A 17,308-nucleotide genomic window follows, 5' to 3' on the forward strand; every position below is an offset into this window, starting at 1 on the left:
GAACCAGCGCCCTCTCACCCCCCCCCCCCCCCATAAAATATACCATTTATATATATATATATACTGAACATAAATGTAAACACAACATGTAAAGTTTTGGTTTCATGAGCTGAAATAAAATCTCCCAGCAATAAAAAAAAAAAGCTTATTTCTCTCAAATGTTCTGAATAAATTGGTTTACATCCCTGTTAGTGAGTATTTCCCCTTTGCCAAGATAATCCATCCACCTGACAGGTGTGGCATATCAAGAAGCTGATTAAACAGCATGATCAATACGTACCTTGTGCTGGGGACAATACATGGTAGTTAGGTCACACAATACAATGCCATAGATATCTCAAGTTTTGAGGGAGCTTGCAATTGGCATGCTGACTGCAGAAATGTCCACCAGAGCTGTTGCCAAATAATTTAATGTTCAATTTCCCTGCCATAAGCCGCCTCCAACGTCGTTTTAGCGATTTTGTCAGTACACCCAACCGGTCTCGCAAACGCAAACCATGTGTAACCACGCCAGCCCAGGACCTCCACATCCGGCTTCTTCACCTGTGGGATCGTCTGAGACGAGCCACCTGGAGAGCTGAAAGACTGGCCTACTGACCTAGACCTGATAGCCTGTCTGCCTGAAACACGGAGAAGGCTGCTATTGACTGAAACAGGTCAGAAGGCAAGGACGGACAATGGTTATCCATGTTGATGGTTGGTCACAGACAGGCGGAGGGGTGTACATTTAAGGAGCCATAATGAGTACTGTGTTGTCTATCAGTTATTTGTTTATGTTCACAAGCAGCTACCCCTACTTCCATTGTTGGTCAGAACCTGAGGCTAAAGCATATAATGAGATGGTTAGGGCTGTGACCATACCAGTATCACAATATTTTTTCCATGTCAAAAAGGAAAACACAAAGCAGACCAAACTCTTTGGTCCTTGAAAAACCTGATGTATGTAAAAAAAAATGTTTTGTGCTATAGCTTGAAAAATTAACAAATGTGACTAGATGACAACATAATGATGCTTGTTTCCAACAAATAACTTAAATCCGGTTCCTGTTTTGTTTTCTTGCACGATGCTAACGAGTATCGCAATACTTGTATCGTCCCGGCCCTAGAGATAGTCAGAGGGTACTCAGTCAACAACTACAGTGCTGACTGTACCCACAAAACTTGTATAGGAGAAAGAAGGAAGGAAGAGATGAGTGTTAGATGATGGACTGGTGGCAGCCGGACGGGAACGGAAGCAGCAGCACCGTGTAGCACCTTCCATACATATTTTCCCAGTGTAGAAGCGCTCAGAGAGTAACTTTTTGGACCTGAATGCCAAGACTGTCAAGATAAAGGTGCTCAAAGTTGAAACATTTTGCGTACCCCATCATACCATGAGACATCCATGTCTTCATCACTGGAAAAGGTAAACGGTTGAGATGTCAACCCTCCATAGGAAACCTATTGGAATCATAGAGATATAGATAACAGAATAGACATTTAATTTGACATTCGACGGTGGGTGGACCGGCGGTCATCTTTGTGGTAGTAATTTGACGTTAAAACATTTCAATTGCAGTGGTCTGAAGGGATAGGTCCATTCTGTGAATTCTATTTCTGATTGAAATGCCACACGCCCTGTATTCAAGTGCACGTTGTGTGTCAACCGGGTCCAAAAAGTACCTTTCTGACCACTTCTTCCAAACAGGTACATAAAGTCTTGTTTCAATTCAAAAGGGATTCTGTCAAAAAAAAGTGATTGACACCCATTCTCTTGTACAAGGCTGAGTGACTGTTCATACAAGTAAAACAACCTCGCCACGTCACAAACCTGTCTGACTAGCCAGTGCTGTTTTTGACAAAAAGCTTCAACAGAAAGACTAAGTCAGAGACAAACACTGAGGACACAGCATTGTTGAAACTGTTAAAGGCAGAACACAAGATTGCAACACAATCGATTCAGGATGTTGTAGTTGCCGATATAGATATTTCCTGAATGGATTTGATGTATTTATAGAGAATGATGGACAACTCGATTAATACCTCAAACGGACTGGAATTGACTCCCAACCATGCGTACAGGTGAGCCATTGGAATCTTTACAAATGTATGATCTCAGTTCTCAACTGATCTCATTTCTGAAGATACAGAGAGCAAAGCAATAACCTCCTTAAAAAGAGAAGCTTTACTACACAGGCTGATGATAAGTCATTGCTATGGTTGAATATTGCAACATCTGTGGCTAACTCATCGGAAGTATATGCTGAATAAAAACCGAGGCTTTGCAGTTTTGGTCTCAATGAAATTCATCATTTGTTCATGACATCATTTTCCATTTTTATAGAATGTCGGAAAACAAAACGGTGGTATAAATCCCGTCCGCTGTTTAGTATGAATGTAGTGAATGTGACAAATCATGTCTCACTGCTGCAAAGGGGTTCTTACTGTAACTTACTACTTGTGGTCGAGCTAGGTTCAGAGTGCATTAATGCATGGAACATGATTAAAACATGATGTGTTTTTACTGGCCAAAGTACATGACCACATGATCCATCCCAAAACAGTACAGAGATGTCCCAATCTCATCCGATCTTCTCTCTCTCTCTCTCTCTCTCTCTCATATATATATGTAGACATGAGAATTCTCATTATACATGTATGAACTACACATCCAGCCCAAAGCGGGAGGTTTAAAAAAAAAAAAATGCAGCGTAGTCAGGTATTTGCATATTTGCACACCAAATTCCAGATCATGATTTCGATGGATGAATGGACTCCGGCATTAAGGATATTTTATTGTTGAGTTGTTTATTGTTGAGTTGCCTATCGTTAAACCTACTTATGTAACCTCTGTTGTCAGAGAGTTGAAAACTGTAAAATTGTTCAAGTTCAAGGTGGCATACTTGCAAGATAAAACTGTGTTGAACTACTGTAACTCAACTATTAATACCTAGGGGGGTATGTCACTCACTGAATTTGCTGGGTTGCTCTCGCTCGCTCGCTCACACACACACACACACACACACACACACACACACACACACACACACACACACACACACACACACACACACACACACACACACACACACACACACCTGTAGGATAATAACTACAAGTCTGGGCCAGTCCTGAAACTGATCAACAAGTAGGCCTACAGGCCAGGGGATATCAAGTCAGTTGTTCAACTGAATGCATTTAACCAAAATGTGTCTTCTGCATTTAACCCAACACCTCTGAATCGAAGAGGTGCAAGGGCCTGTCTTAATTGACATCATCAGCACCCAGGGAGCAGCTGTTCTTGGGGGTAACTGCCTTGCTCAAGGGCAGAACAGCAGATTGTTCCAGCATGCTGGCTATGGGATTCAAACCAGCAACCGATCAGTACTGGCAGGACGCTCTTAACAACGAGGCTACCTGCCGCCAAGGGAAGCAAGATATACGAATCCCTACGATCGTGACAATGCTGCCTCCTTTTGCATTTTATAATGCCAAGCTGTCCTATAGCTTTATCATCATTCCTCAGCTGCTTTTTCAGAGTGATAGTTATTGCTCAATCCTATGGGTGCGGTAGGTATAGAATTTTCTGGAATTCAACCTGTTGTGAATGTCTCTGGAAGGTGTGCCTCTTTCGAGTCCAAGTCTTCATTCCTTTCTTTCACTTGAGGATCTCTTCTGCAGCTACAGAGAAAGACTTATTAGAGGATTAGAGGAAGACTATTAGAGGACAGAATTGCAGAATGACGCTCTGTGTGTATGAAAAGTTGTATTGCTGTCATAATGAATTCATACAATGGTTGTCTTGCCGCACATCATATTTCTTGTTTCTAGCTTTGGAACATTATCTGTGTAATTGTTTGACATGTTTACCACACCGTTAGAAGCTCGTAACACAAGCATTTCGCTGCACCCGCTATAACATCCGATAAACTGCTACAAAATAAACTTTGACCTGATTTGATATCGTACCTGAGAACAAAATAAAACAGTATAATGACACTAATAATTAGAAACTCTGTCAGACTGCCATCATTCAGACCGGCTGTATTCAGACTTTCTCTCTCTCTCTTTCCTCTTCAGGTGAAAATGACATGCCCAAACTGACCTCTTGACTTGACCTTTGATAGGTCAGGGCTCAGATTGGAATAGCCCCAAAAATACAGACCAGTCTAAACCCCTCAACATGTCTTTCCCGGAACACTTCACGTCCCCCTTACCCCCCAGACCAGAGGCCAAACCCCGGCCCCCCATCTCTAGGAAAAACCCTCCCTCCAATGGAGCCCCCTCCACCCCCTCCCAGCTCGGAGAGATGGGCAGCACAGACCACAATTCGGGGGGGAAAGTCAACAGCATTGTGAGTAAGTTCAGCCACCCAGAGACTACACCAACCACCAGTGGAGATGCTAAACTAACCACCAATCCAACTCTCCGGACCCGGGGGCCCAGGAGGGCCCCCACAGTCAAACCCAAACCGACCTGGCACTCTGTCCAGCAGTCTGGGGGTCCAGACCAGGCTCCTCCACTGCCCATGAATAGGAGCCGGATCCTGTGGCAGGCCAAAAGAGAGACCCCTGGAGGAGAGGAGGGAAATGGCATCACAGTCAGTCGATCAGGTAGAGTCAGTCAGTATATCAATCAATGAATTAATCAATATTCATTTGTATGAGTCCTCTCACAAAAATATGTTATGATAGGGACTGATAATTTGTTAGCATTACCAATGTAGCCTACATTTCTACAAGGCAAGCATTGCGGAGAGAGAGCTACAAAATGAACTGTATTGTTCCCAAATGAGCTATCCCATGGGTGTTCATTAATCAAGTGTTGTCAAGCAACACGTGACATAATCACTTTCATAACATATCCTCCGAAAGCATGAACAACACTTCCAGCCCAACCCCACAAGCTAGACCTGGGGGTGGCAGGTTAACAAAACAACATGTTTGGAATTTGAATGGAACAATCATTGACAGGTTTCATGTACCTCTACACATTTCTTTTGTCAGTTTGATGTCAACCATATGCAGCAAACGTCACCGTATGTCACATGCGAGTGCAGTATGTGCGGTATGTTCCTTTGAGAGCGGAATCTCTGCTCGTGTGTGTTGCCTAGTCCCTGAGGCCGTGAGGGGGGACACCTGTTTTCACCTAACCTAGAGACAAACGGGTGTGGCTAGACCACGTGATCTGACTACCCTAACAGACAGAAGCACCTGTATACAGTAGGTAAACACAGCTCTGTATAGGTAAAGCAGGTCTACTGAAACAGACTGGCTGTACTCCAACACACTCTGGGAAGAGAAGTGAGTGTGTGTGTGTGTGTGTGTGTGTGTGTGTGTGTGTGTGTGTGTGTGTGTGTGTGTGTGTGTGTGTGTGTGTGTGTGTGTGTGTGTGTGTGTGTGTGTGTGTGTGTGTGTGTGTGCCAGACAGAGAGAGCGAGAAAGAGAGAGAGAAAAACGGGTACAGAGAGGCAGAGAGAGGTTACATAGAGACGTCGAAGAGAGGCAGAAAGCGACAGAAGAAGAGGAGAGAGCGCGAGAGGAAATGAAAGACAGGGAGAGGGCCAGAGGCTCCCTGTCTAAGACTGCACTGCTTAAAGGCCTTGAAGAGGGTCTCACTGTTTCTACTGTTGCAGAGGGAAAGAAAATAAGGAGCTGATAGCATTTCTGACAACAAAAAAAGAACAAACAAACATCAAAATAGATTCACATTTTTGGCTGTTTCCTGTTAGTATTAAATGCTCATGAAGCTAAACAACTTGATAATACCTCCCTACGTTTATCTGACAAAGCAGAACTGTGTATTATGAAAATAAGAATGATGTTAATTTGGCTAAGACAACAAACACACACATCGGTTTTCTATCGTTGTGGGGACCAAATAATTGATTCCCATTCAAAATCCTATTTTCCATAATCCCTAACCTTAACCCCAAACGCCTAAACCTAACCCTAATTGTAACCCTAACCTCTAAAATATACTTTTTCCTTGTGGGGACCGGTGAAATGTTCCCACTTGTCCCACTTTTCCTTGCTTTACTATCCTTGTGAGGACTTCAGGTCCCCTCAAAGATAGTAAACCAAAACGCACACATTCCCAAGTAATAATATATGCCGTTTAGCAGACACTGTTATCCAATGCAACTTAGTCATGCACGCATACATACATTTTACGTATGGGTGGCCCTGGGAATCAAACCCACAACCCTGGAGGTGGAAGCACTATGCTCTACCACCTGAGCCAGACAGGACCACGTGACATAATTTCACTCATCTCTTAACTATGCTATGACACGGTCATCAGACTGCTTCTACCACGTCAATCTTTACTGTTCAGGCACTGGAGACTTCCTGATTGATTTCTGTATTTTGATATGTACATATCTTGAAAACTTGTGGGACTATGTCAACAATGGACTAAAATGTCGGGGTGGTGTTTTCTTTTGTTACCTTTCCCTAGAGAACTGAGGTCAATCAGGACACAGAAAGAGAAACACGCACGCACGCACACACACGCGCACGCACACACACGCGCACGCACGCACGCACACACACGCACACGCACACACACACGCACACACAGTGAAAGGGATATGCCCTGCTATCATATAATTCAGATGTAGGAACATTCTAGGCAGGAAGCAACACATTCACATTGATCAGTGAACGCCATAAAGGGTTTAAGTCTGCCAAGGTTCACGGGTCAACAGAGAAAGTGATCCCTAGTTCTTGGGGTTCCTTTTAACAATAAAGCCAAACAAAACAAAACAAAAATTATTATTTCTGATGCTTTGCTAATTTCCCATTACTGCAAATATCTAAGCAAACAGTGGATGTAAAAAGTGATGTTCTGTTAATGCTAATTTAGTGATATGTGTCCTTCCCTCTCCCATCAGCCCCTGGCGGAAAGGAGGTAGAGCGACAGCTGATTGGAGGAGTGGAAGCAGAGGCGGAGCACGGTTCAGACACGCCCCTTAACCCATGCTTTGACTGGGAATGCAGCTGTGTTTGCCACGTCCACATGCCCGGCATGAAGCTGGTATGGGTGCCCATCGATGAGGAAGAGAAAGAAGATGAAAAGGAGGAGGAGGTTAAGCTGGAAAGAGAGGAGGAAGAGAGTGGAGGGGAGGGGACCTCCTTGGCCATAAAATGCCCCCCCACCCCCCCTAAACAGACCCAATCTTTCCCAAGCCATTTTAAAGCTTCTATAGAGGAGGAGGAAGAGTCTATATATGAAACTACTCTACTAATGGTGGATCCAACACCTAGAAAGATCTGTCAAGAACTGGACATTCCCCTTATCAAGGTTCAGAAACCTGTCCATTGGTCAAAACTGTCCTCCAGCAACTCGGAGGACAACACTTCGGTCCAGTCCGATTCGGACCCATCCCAAACCCAGACTACTGAGGATGCCTCCGTGGCTATCCCACCTCGGGTATCTCTCGCCCAGGACAAGTCCAAAACACCCGGCCACAACCTCATGCCCATTCCCAGGGGGGGTATCGCCTTGCCCCAGCCCACCGCGGAGGAATGGTGCTCCCTGCGCCCCTCACCCCCCAATCCTTCCGCCAGTCCCAAAGTACTCCACCGGGCGGGCAACAGAGTCCCCCCACCTCAGCCCCCCAAGACAGGCATCTCCGTCCATTCCGTCAAGCAAGCTATAAAAGGTCGCTATAAAAGTAAACATGCAATAAACCTGTTTTCTGACATCCTTTATAGTGAGAGGTCATACAATAGAAAAAGGTATATTGTTCATGCTTTTGTGTCTCCCTCTAGAACACGAGGAGGATGGAAGTGCTGAAGGAGAGGAGAAGGACACAGAAGAAGACAGGTGAGCTCACTCATCCCCGAGGTTCTTCTATTTCTTCCTCTTATGTCTCTTCTGATGACCTCCATATTTCCTGTTGTACTCTCATCTCCCATGTCTCGTTTTGGCCCTGCTGAAAATCTTCCTTCCTTCCTGTAAGTGACCACAGATCAGAGAGGGTTGGATTGGTGTCGGTGATAGGGTTTCATTTGTCCAATCACTTATCAGTGATTACCGAAAGGAGGGGAGGAATGAAGGAAGCATGTTTAAAGTGTTAGAACCAGACCTATTTTTCACTCATTCATTGTCCAGCTCAGTCAGTTATATAACACCCTGCTCTTCTTCTTCCCAGTGCCCCTCTCAGGAGAGGATGCTTTATTGCCTGGGAGTCCAGACAGCTGGATGGTAAGGTTACCTGACACCCCTGACACAACCAAAAAGCACCCAAAATATCAGTCATGCATGAATCAGGTTACAGAACTATAGGTGTAACATTAGACCAAAGGAACAGAGCATTCTTGGTCCATCATCATTGTTTGAGGGTCACCCATAGAGTAATACCACACATATTTAAACCTCATCCTTTTTAGCGTTTGACCTTTGCCCTTTGACCCCTCAGTGCCTCTGTACCAGACGTACCGTGCTACCGTCATCCACAAGGAGATCCGGCGCCAGACGGTGTGCCGCAACACCAGCAAGGCCAGCGCTGACTACCACATGGACTGGACTGCACGCCGGGGTGGAGTGGGCGTGGGGGCGGTGGGCAATGGCAATGGGGCACCCAGTGCCACTATTCCGTTGCCCACCCTGGGCCAGAGCACCCTGTGGCAGGACCTACCAGAAGTACGGAAAAGTGGGGTGCTGGAGACCCTCAGCCCTGCACAGTGCAAGTACCAGGAGGTGAGGGGGGGGGGAATGAGAATAGAGAAGCAAATGCAATTTATGGCTCAGCTTTTCACAGTTAACGGCATGGCTGCCAGAACATGGGTGTGTCAACATAAACAGGCGTATCAACAGAAGTGGGTATATAAAAAGCAAGCAACTAATTTGCCACATTTGTTGCCACTCAGGGCAGTTTTGCGTGGCTGCAACTGTGAGAGCATTTTAGCTAAGCCTAACCCTAACCCTTTTCCTAACCTTAACCTCATTCTCCTAACCTGTTACCTTAATCTGCTACTTTAATTCTCCTAACCTGCTACGTTAGTTCTCGTAACCTGCTACGTAAAAACAAACCATCAATCCTGAAAAAGCACCAGTATCACCACACAGGAACTGAACAATGAAAATGCGTTAAGAAATGAAAAACAACACAGCTTAATCAAAACCATTTAACCAATCAGTTACACCATTTGCTGATGATCCACCCATTTATTTTGCCCTGCCCACTTTCAGACACATTCCACATATACAGTTATCCATACTTGGGTTTTTCAGTCATCAAGTAAAGTGAATTATTGATATTTTAGTTGACTGAATTTCACCTTAATGGACTGAATGTCTGCAGTTACCATCAATTGAAAATTCAGTACAGAAATGTGGCCATATTAATCAGCCCATATTGTATGTCTTGGGATATTTCAGTGATGGGCTGATTGTACTGTATGAATTAGAAGTTCACCATCCCATTGTCTCTCTCCCCTCAGAGTATGTTTGAGGTGTTGACATCGGAAGCGTCGTACGTGCGTTCCCTACGCGTTCTCAATGAACACTTCCTGGAATCCCGGGAGCTGGAGGAGGTGCTGATCATCCGGGACAGGAAGACTCTCTTCTCCAATGTTCTGCGAGTCCTGGAGGTCAGCGAGAGGTGAGAGAGAGGGAGGAATGGAGGGATGGCTAGAGAGTGGTACTTGGCTAAAACAGTGGGGAGTCAGAGTAAGGAAGGAGTGATGACTTGAATCAGCAGCATGTGGAGGGTTTTGTTGTAGCCCAACTTTAATGTAAATAAAAATGTTCCTCCCTCACTGTTTCGTTGTGTTAATAAACTCCTTAATGGAAATCAAAAATAACCTTTGACCTTTGTAAATCTTCCCCCCCCCCCATTAGTTTTCTGATGGCCTTAGTGAACCGTAAGGAAGAGAGTCTGGTGTTCTCCGACATCTGTGACATCATCCATTTCCATGCTCAGCACAACTTCCCGGTCTACATCGACTACGTCCGCAACCAAATCTACCAGGATAAGACTTACACCTCCCTCATGTAAGACTGGCTTAATTACTGGGTCTAACAGGTAGGGTTGCAAAATGTTGGCAATTTCACCCAGAATTCCCAGATTTTCCTGAAATCCCTGTTGGAGGATTCCCAGATTTTTTTCTTTTTCTGCTTACTCCATCCTGATTCTAGGAATCTTCCAACTGGAATTTTTGGAAAGTTACCAGAATTCTGCAAACCTACTCAGAGGCCTCTTGGTCTGACAATTGATTCAACCAGAGGAGGAGGGGGTCCTGAATGATGTGTTTGTCCCCACAGGAAAACCAATGTGGACTTTGCCACGGTCATCACCCGTCTGCAGGAGTCTCCTCAGTGCCAGAGGCTGCCATTCATGTCCTTCCTGCTGCTGCCCTTCCAGCGAATCACACGCATCAAGATACTCATCGAGGTGAGGGGCATCATGGTAACTGTAGTTGTTGTGGGCCGCTGTGATGTGGACTACAACATAGTGTGATCGTAGGGAAAAGCGATAAACCTTATGATTTTATACTTTTTTTGTTTGTCTTGTTTGTTTGTCTTGTATAACATGGCTTGTGGTTGTTGTTTATCAGAACATCCTGAAGAGAACACATTTGGGGACGAAAGAAGAGCAGACTGCCTCCAACGCCTTGGACTCTGTTTCTAAGGTAACCGCACCTTTCGTCTTTCCACCCATCCGTCTGCCCGTCCACAGACATTCTGACTGTTCCATTCTAGAGCAGTGGTCCACACCAGTCTGGAATTATGGAACAATGACGCCAGTCCCCTGGTCTTTCGTGTGGGATTGATGTCCTATTGTGTCACCGCAGACAATATGACCAAGTACAGGTTGAGAGAGATGAAGACTGTCTGACACTGGAGTACCAGCTAATGTTATTCAAGTAGAGCAGGAACCTCTTGAAAAAGAGATGAACGTGATACACTTGTGAAATAGAGGAACATGGATTTTCATGACATGAGAGAAGGGTTATGTGGATTGTTCCACATGCCTGTGTGAAAGGAAACGTGGAGGAGCTGCCAAGAGGTCTCTTTCATTCCGTCTCTTGTTCTTTTTCTCACACAATTTCTCTTTGTTTTTGTCTCTCTCTGTCTTCCTCTTTCTATCCCTCTGTCTCAGATCATAGAGGAGTGCAACACCCAGGTAGGAAAGATGAAACAGGTGGAAGAGCTGATCCACCTCTCCAAGACGTTGGAGTTTGACAAGCTCAAGGTAATCAATTAATCAGTCAGTCAGTCAGTTAATTCACCACCCAAATACACTAGAACCCTATCCCTTTCAGCTTGATTCTTATACATTTCTCTCTCTCTCTTTCTACCCCCCTCTCTCAATCTATCCCCCTTCTCCCTTTCTCTCCATCTATCCTCTCCACCTCTCTTTCCCTCCCTCTCTATCAGGCCATCCCCATCATTTCCCAAACCCGTGTCTTGGAGAAGCGTGGGGAGTTACAGGAGATGGCCAAAGGGAGCACCCTTTTCAACCTGGGTCACAAGTTCACCCCCGTCTACCTCTTCCTCTTCAACGACCTGCTCATCATCGCCACCAAGAAGGGGTGAGTCCCCCATATGGTGTTCATAAGGCTTTATGAAGCCTTTATAAACCTTCCTAAGGCCTTTATCCCTCATCAATGATTCACAAATCATTTATAAGCAAATGTTGTGCTAGAGTAGAGGATGGCTCTACATTCATACATTCTAGGACTCATCCTAGACTGCCTTCAATGTGTTTGGTTCCTCCTCTCATCCCTGCTAGTTCAGAGCGTTTCGTGGTGTTGGACCACGCCCACCGCACCCTGGTCCAGGTTCAGCCAATAGGAGACGACCAGGTCTCCAACCCTAGCTATGAACACTGCTTCTGTCTGACTCTACTGGAGAACCACCAGGGACGCATGATGGAGAGACTGATGAAGGCCCCTTCACAGTGAGTAGTTCACACAGTGTGTGTGTGTGTGTGTGTGTGTGTGTGTGTGTGTGTGTGTGTGTGTGTGTGTGTGTGTGTGTGTGTGTGTGTGTGTGTGTGTGTGTGTGTGTGTGTGTGTGTGTGTGTGTGTGAGAGAAAGAAAGAGAGAGAGAGAGAAATAAAACCATGTGTACATGTGTATGGTGCGTATGTTACACATAATACCCCGTAATGAGAGAGAAACAGTACAGAAAGGCAGAGAGAGGTTCCGTAGAGATGTTGAAGAGAGACAGAAAGCGACAGAAGAAGAGGTAGAAAGCGCGAGAGGAAGTGAAAGAGCATATGTGATTCAGGTATACCATGGCAGCAGGTAGCCTAGTGGTTAGAGCATTGGGCCAGTAACTGAAATGTCACTGGATCGAGCCAACAAGGAGAAAGTCTTTCAATGTGGCCTTGAGCGTGCCACTTAACCCTAATTTGCTCCAGGGGCGTAGTACTACTATGGCTAACCTTGTAAAACACATTTCACTGAACCTATCTGGTGTATGTGACAATAAAAAACGACATATATCATCAGGTTGGTGGCTAAAAATGTCTTCATTATGTAACACATTGCCAACAGACAATGATTAACCTACAGTAGTCATCACAGGAATGCATTGACAGCCCATAATGCTCACAAACACACAGTCAGCCACATACTCCAGTTAACACCAACATACCTGAGATACGGGCAGACTAGGAGAACTGGTACAGTATTTTCCCTCAGACATAAGTACACCTATTTTTGTTTACAGATGTGGTATTTGTGTGTGTGTCTCTATGGTCTGTTTCACATGTCCATTCTCTCTCCTTTTCTCTTCTTGCCTTTCTTTTCCCCTCATCCATTCTTCTCAGGTCTGACCTGCACCGGTGGATAGCAGCGTTCCCTGACCCCATGAAACCTGATGGGGACAAGGAGGAGGTTGTCTATGAGGACTGGGGTGAGCGACTGGTTTAGCTTGGTGACACACAACCTATAATTAGCTGCAGTAAGGCAGCTTGTAGTGACTGGGCTAAATTCAACCATCAACACTGACATCTATCCTCAGTTTACCTTACATGGACACACTTTGTGCTATTTGCACTTGTGGTTTATAATTGTTCGGTTTGTTGATATTTAGTCTTGTCTCTGTCCTCAGACTGTCCTCAGGTGCAGTGTGTGGAGCAGTATGTTGCTCAGCAGGCTGATGAGCTCAACCTAGAAGCCACTGAGATCATCAACGTGGTGCGCAAGACCAACGAGGGTAAGACCCGGCAGAAAACAAATGTCCCGACCCGTGGTTGGTTTAGGATACTGGGTAGCACTATATTTTACAAACCAGAAAAAAATAATGTTTTACTTGATAAAATGATAACACAGTAATACATTAAACTCTCATCTTTCCCTCAACCCCCCTCTTTGTACATCTTTATCCCGACAATTCTAATTCAACACTGTACCTGCTAGCAGTTTATTGATTTGTGATGTTGGTTATTCTGCATGATTTGATATGTAAACATCCTATCGCTCCGCTCCCTCTTCCTCCCCTCCCTCTAGGTTGGTACGAGGGGATCCGTCTCTCCAACGGACAGAAGGGTTGGTTTCCTGTGGAGAACGCTGTAGAGATCACCAACGAGCATGTGAGGCGGCGGAACCTTCGAGAACGCTATCGGGTCATTCAGGCCGCCAGCATTGTCACCAACAACATGACCAAGACTACCCCGTAATGTTGACATCAGGAGAACATCGACAGACACTCCGCAGAATGTCAGTCGAACGTTTACATAACGTCACTAGAACGTTGCTGGAATATTAAACTGGATAGGGGAGAGTGAACCAGTGCTTGCTATGCATACTCCCCTGAAGAACTCTTAGCTGGAGACATAAGGAGCATTTGGAGGAGCTCTATCTTATCAAATTGTTTGATTGGCATGTTTTGTTTTGTTCAAATGAGTCATTTGGTGAAGTTATGGGATAGGGTTTCTTTAGGGAACTTTTAAGAACCAGGAAATGATATGTAGTCTTACAGGAGGAAAAGGATGAGAAACTTCTTCTGAACCTAGTATACTTATCCCTGTAAAGTTTGCTTAATTATCCTACAGGTGTGTGTGTGTGTGTGTGTGTGTGTGTGTGTGTGTGTGTGTGTGTGTGTGTGTGTGTGTGTGTGTTTGAACTTGCACCTAACCCCACACTGCCAAAGGAAAGCCCCAATTGAAAAGTGCCCCTGCGACAATATGTGATTCAGGTATACCATGGCAGCAGGTAGCCTAGTGGTTAGAGCATTGGGCCAGTAACTGAAAAGTCACTGGATCGAATACCCGAGCCAACAAGGAGAAAGTCTTTCAATGTGCCCTTGAGCGTGCCACTTAACCCTAATTTGCTCCAGGGGCGTCGTACTACTATGGCTAACCTTGTAAAACACATTTCACTGAACCTATCTGGTGTATGTGACAATAGAAAACGACATATATCATCAGGTTGGTGGCTAAAAATGTCTTCATTATGTAACACACTGCCAACAGACAATGATTAACCTACAGTAGTCATCACAGGAATGCATTGATAGCCCATAATGCTCCCAAACACACAGTCAGTCACATACTCCAGTTAACACCAACATACCTGAGATACGGGCAGACTAGGAGAACCGGTAGAGTAATTTCCCTCAGACATAAGTACACCTATTTTTTTTAACATATTTTTTGTGTGTGTGTGTGTGTGTGTGTGTGTGTGTGTGTGTGTGTGTGTGTGTGTGTGTGTGTGTGTGTGTGTGTGTGTGTGTGTGTGTGTGTGTGTGTGTGCCCTACTGCTGCGGTTTCGTAATCACTACAGGGTTGAATACATTTGACGGTAGAGTCGCAATATCGGTAACATAGAGCTGAAACATCTAGTTGAGTCCTACTCTAGTATTATGATACCATATGTGTGTTAATTCTACAGCAGGCCTCATAGGTGTAAACTCTGTGGTAATGCCAGGGCTTTTCTCTGTTTTATTTTACAATTTGTATCATGTTAAATATTAGCCACTATAGGGAGACACCCGTCTGTACATACATTTAAATCTGTCACTTTAGTGTTCGTTTCCTTCAATTTGTAGCCTATTGAGTCCTTCCATTCCATTTACCATTCTTTCCTCTGTTATGTCCATGTGGTTGTTCCTGAGGGTGGCATTAGTGGATCATATAGACCCTTTTTCCCCCCAGATGCACGCGACTCTTGGCGGCAGTAAGAAAGCCATCACCATCTGCGCCCATTCAACATAGCCTAGATTTAAGGTTTTACTACTTCTGAAACTAAATATAAGTTCTCATATGCTTACAATGATGTTCTGATTCTTGCTTGAACAGTAGCTAGGGTTATATTTGTTTGTGAGCTTTGCAAAATAACTATTTTGGATGCAGCGGTTGTTAGCTAGAATGCTAATGCTCATTGTTATAGGCTGTAGCAAAAATATAGCCAAAAAACCATTTTACTGGTTGAAGTTGGCCCAGCAACCTTTTTGTGACTGGCCCAACGCTCCTACCCGCCAGGCTACCTGCCACCCCCATTTAACATATTCAGTGTGTGCAAGGTAGACACACACCTGTAGAGCACTTTACTCTCCTGCATTAGGTAAACCTGAATACCAACTACCAGGGTGTAAATTACAGTGTGTGTGTGTGGGGGGGGGGGGGGTCTCAGCTCCCCTAAATGCAACAGAAGTCAAACTTGGAGAGGGAGGTCTCTAAATAATGCTATGAATGTAGTGGTGAATATGTTTTACAGTGTTAAATATAAAGAAGCTTCCATAGCAAACATTCATCCCACCTCTGTCATGGTTTAAACCATTTATTTGTGTTTTTATTTTATTCATGCACATTCATATTACAATAATGAAACATCCATATAAAATGTGCCAGGGTTAGCCAAAAGCTAATTGGCACCCGTAGTCCCAGGGCAGGTAAGGGAAATTACACAGTCACACTACAAATACTCACACAAGAAAATACTAAATACAAATACATCCAATAACATATAATTCTAACAACAACAACAATATCATCAACTGTCGTCTTACATATGAGGAACCACAGATAACTCAGGTTTGGATAGATTTGAGCCATGTTTTCAATTTCAATTTAAAAGTGCAATAATCAGTGCAGTTTCTCAAGTCCATGGGCAGTGTATTCAAGTATATTATAGCTCTAACAGAGAAGGTCGATTGACTGAGTTTACGGTGTCGGAAAGGGACAACGCAGTCACCTCTAGTTTACTGCCCTTGTTATCCCGGAAGTGCTTTCCTTCAGCATGATATGCCGGCATAGAGGTGAAGGGGCAAGACCATGCAGGATCTGTAAGACAAGGCTTGCATCTACATTCTGCTTAAAACTATCCAGACTAAATCAATTATGTTGGTGAATGATGTGACAGTGGTGGTAACTGTTCGGTTTGTTACCAAAACTCTAACGTGTTTGTTTGTGGAGTGATTCAATTGGTTTCAGAAGGGTAGCTCCTGCTTGTGACCAGCATGTGAGGCAATATCTCATGCATATATAAACTCAGCAAAAAAAAGAAACATCCTCTCACTGTCAACTGCGTTTATTTTCAGCAAACTTAAGCTGTAAATATTTGTATGAACATAACAAGATTCAACAACTGAGACATAAACTGAACAAGTTCCACAGACATGCGACTAACAGAAATGGAATAATGTGTGCCAAGTGTCACGTCTGGAGGAAACCTGGCACCATCCCTACGGTGAAGCATGGTGGTGGCAGCATCATGCTGTGGGGATGTTTTTCAGTGGCATGGACTGGGAGACTAGTCAGAATCGAGAGAAAGAGGAACGGAGCAAAGTCGAGAGAGATCCTTGTTGAAAACCTGCTCCAGAGCACTCAGGACCTCAGACTGGGGCAAAGGTTCACCTTCCAACAAGACAATGACCCTAAGCACAGAGCCAAGACAACGCAAGAGTGGCTTTGGGACAAGTCTCTGAATGTCCTTGAGTGGCCCAGCCAGAGCCTGGACTTGAACCCGATCGAACATCTCTGGAGAGACCTGAAAATAGTTGTGCAGTGACTCTCCCCGTCCAACCTGACAGAGCTTGAGAGGATCTGCAGAGAAGAATGGGAGAAAGTCCCCAAATACAGATGTGCCAAGCTTGTAGCGTCATACCTAAGAAGACTCAAGGCTGTAATCGCTGCCAAAGGTGCTTCAACAATGTACTGAGTAAAGGGTCTGAATACTTCTGTCAATGTTATATTTCAGTCTTTTATTCTTTATAAATGTGAAAACATCTCTAAAAACCTGTTTTTGCTATGCAATTATGGGGTATTGTGTGTAGATGAGGAAAGGAAACAATGTAATACATTTTAGAACAGGGCTGTAACGTAGCAAAATGTGGAAAAAGTCAAAGGGTCTGAATACTTTCCGAATGA

At 44.5% G+C, this 17,308-nt stretch overlaps 1 protein-coding gene across 1 annotated transcript; it reads left to right on the forward strand.

The window, feature by feature from the left end:
- Positions 1–1,857: 1,857 nt before the first annotated feature.
- Positions 1,858–15,697, forward strand: LOC109906247 (ephexin-1-like). Its single transcript, XM_031791989.1, has 16 exons — positions 1,858–2,061; positions 4,060–4,592; positions 6,875–7,645; positions 7,755–7,809; positions 8,138–8,190; positions 8,405–8,685; positions 9,429–9,589; positions 9,829–9,981; positions 10,252–10,381; positions 10,545–10,619; positions 11,090–11,182; positions 11,368–11,522; positions 11,723–11,890; positions 12,767–12,852; positions 13,051–13,155; positions 13,449–15,697. The coding sequence occupies exons 2-16, from the start codon at positions 4,163–4,165 to the stop codon at positions 13,616–13,618; spliced, it is 2,886 nt and encodes a 961-aa protein (XP_031647849.1). The 5' UTR covers positions 1,858–2,061; positions 4,060–4,162; the 3' UTR covers positions 13,619–15,697.
- Positions 15,698–17,308: the final 1,611 nt, after the last annotated feature.

The sequence above is a fragment of the Oncorhynchus kisutch genome, linkage group LG16 (genome assembly GCF_002021735.2).
Source record: "Oncorhynchus kisutch isolate 150728-3 linkage group LG16, Okis_V2, whole genome shotgun sequence".
NCBI classification, from domain to species: Eukaryota; Metazoa; Chordata; class Actinopteri; order Salmoniformes; family Salmonidae; genus Oncorhynchus; species Oncorhynchus kisutch.

Excerpts from the sequence above, each read along its gene's own strand:
- LOC109906247 (XM_031791989.1), top strand. The coding sequence starts at position 4,163 with ATGTCTTTCCCGGAACACTTCACGTCCCCCTTACCCCCCAGACCAGAG. Across the intron at positions 7,646-7,754 it reads CGTCAAGCAAGCTATAAAAG|AACACGAGGAGGATGGAAGT; the intron begins GTCGCTATAAAA and ends GTCTCCCTCTAG. Across the intron at positions 11,183-11,367 it reads TGGAGTTTGACAAGCTCAAG|GCCATCCCCATCATTTCCCA; the intron begins GTAATCAATTAA and ends CCTCTCTATCAG.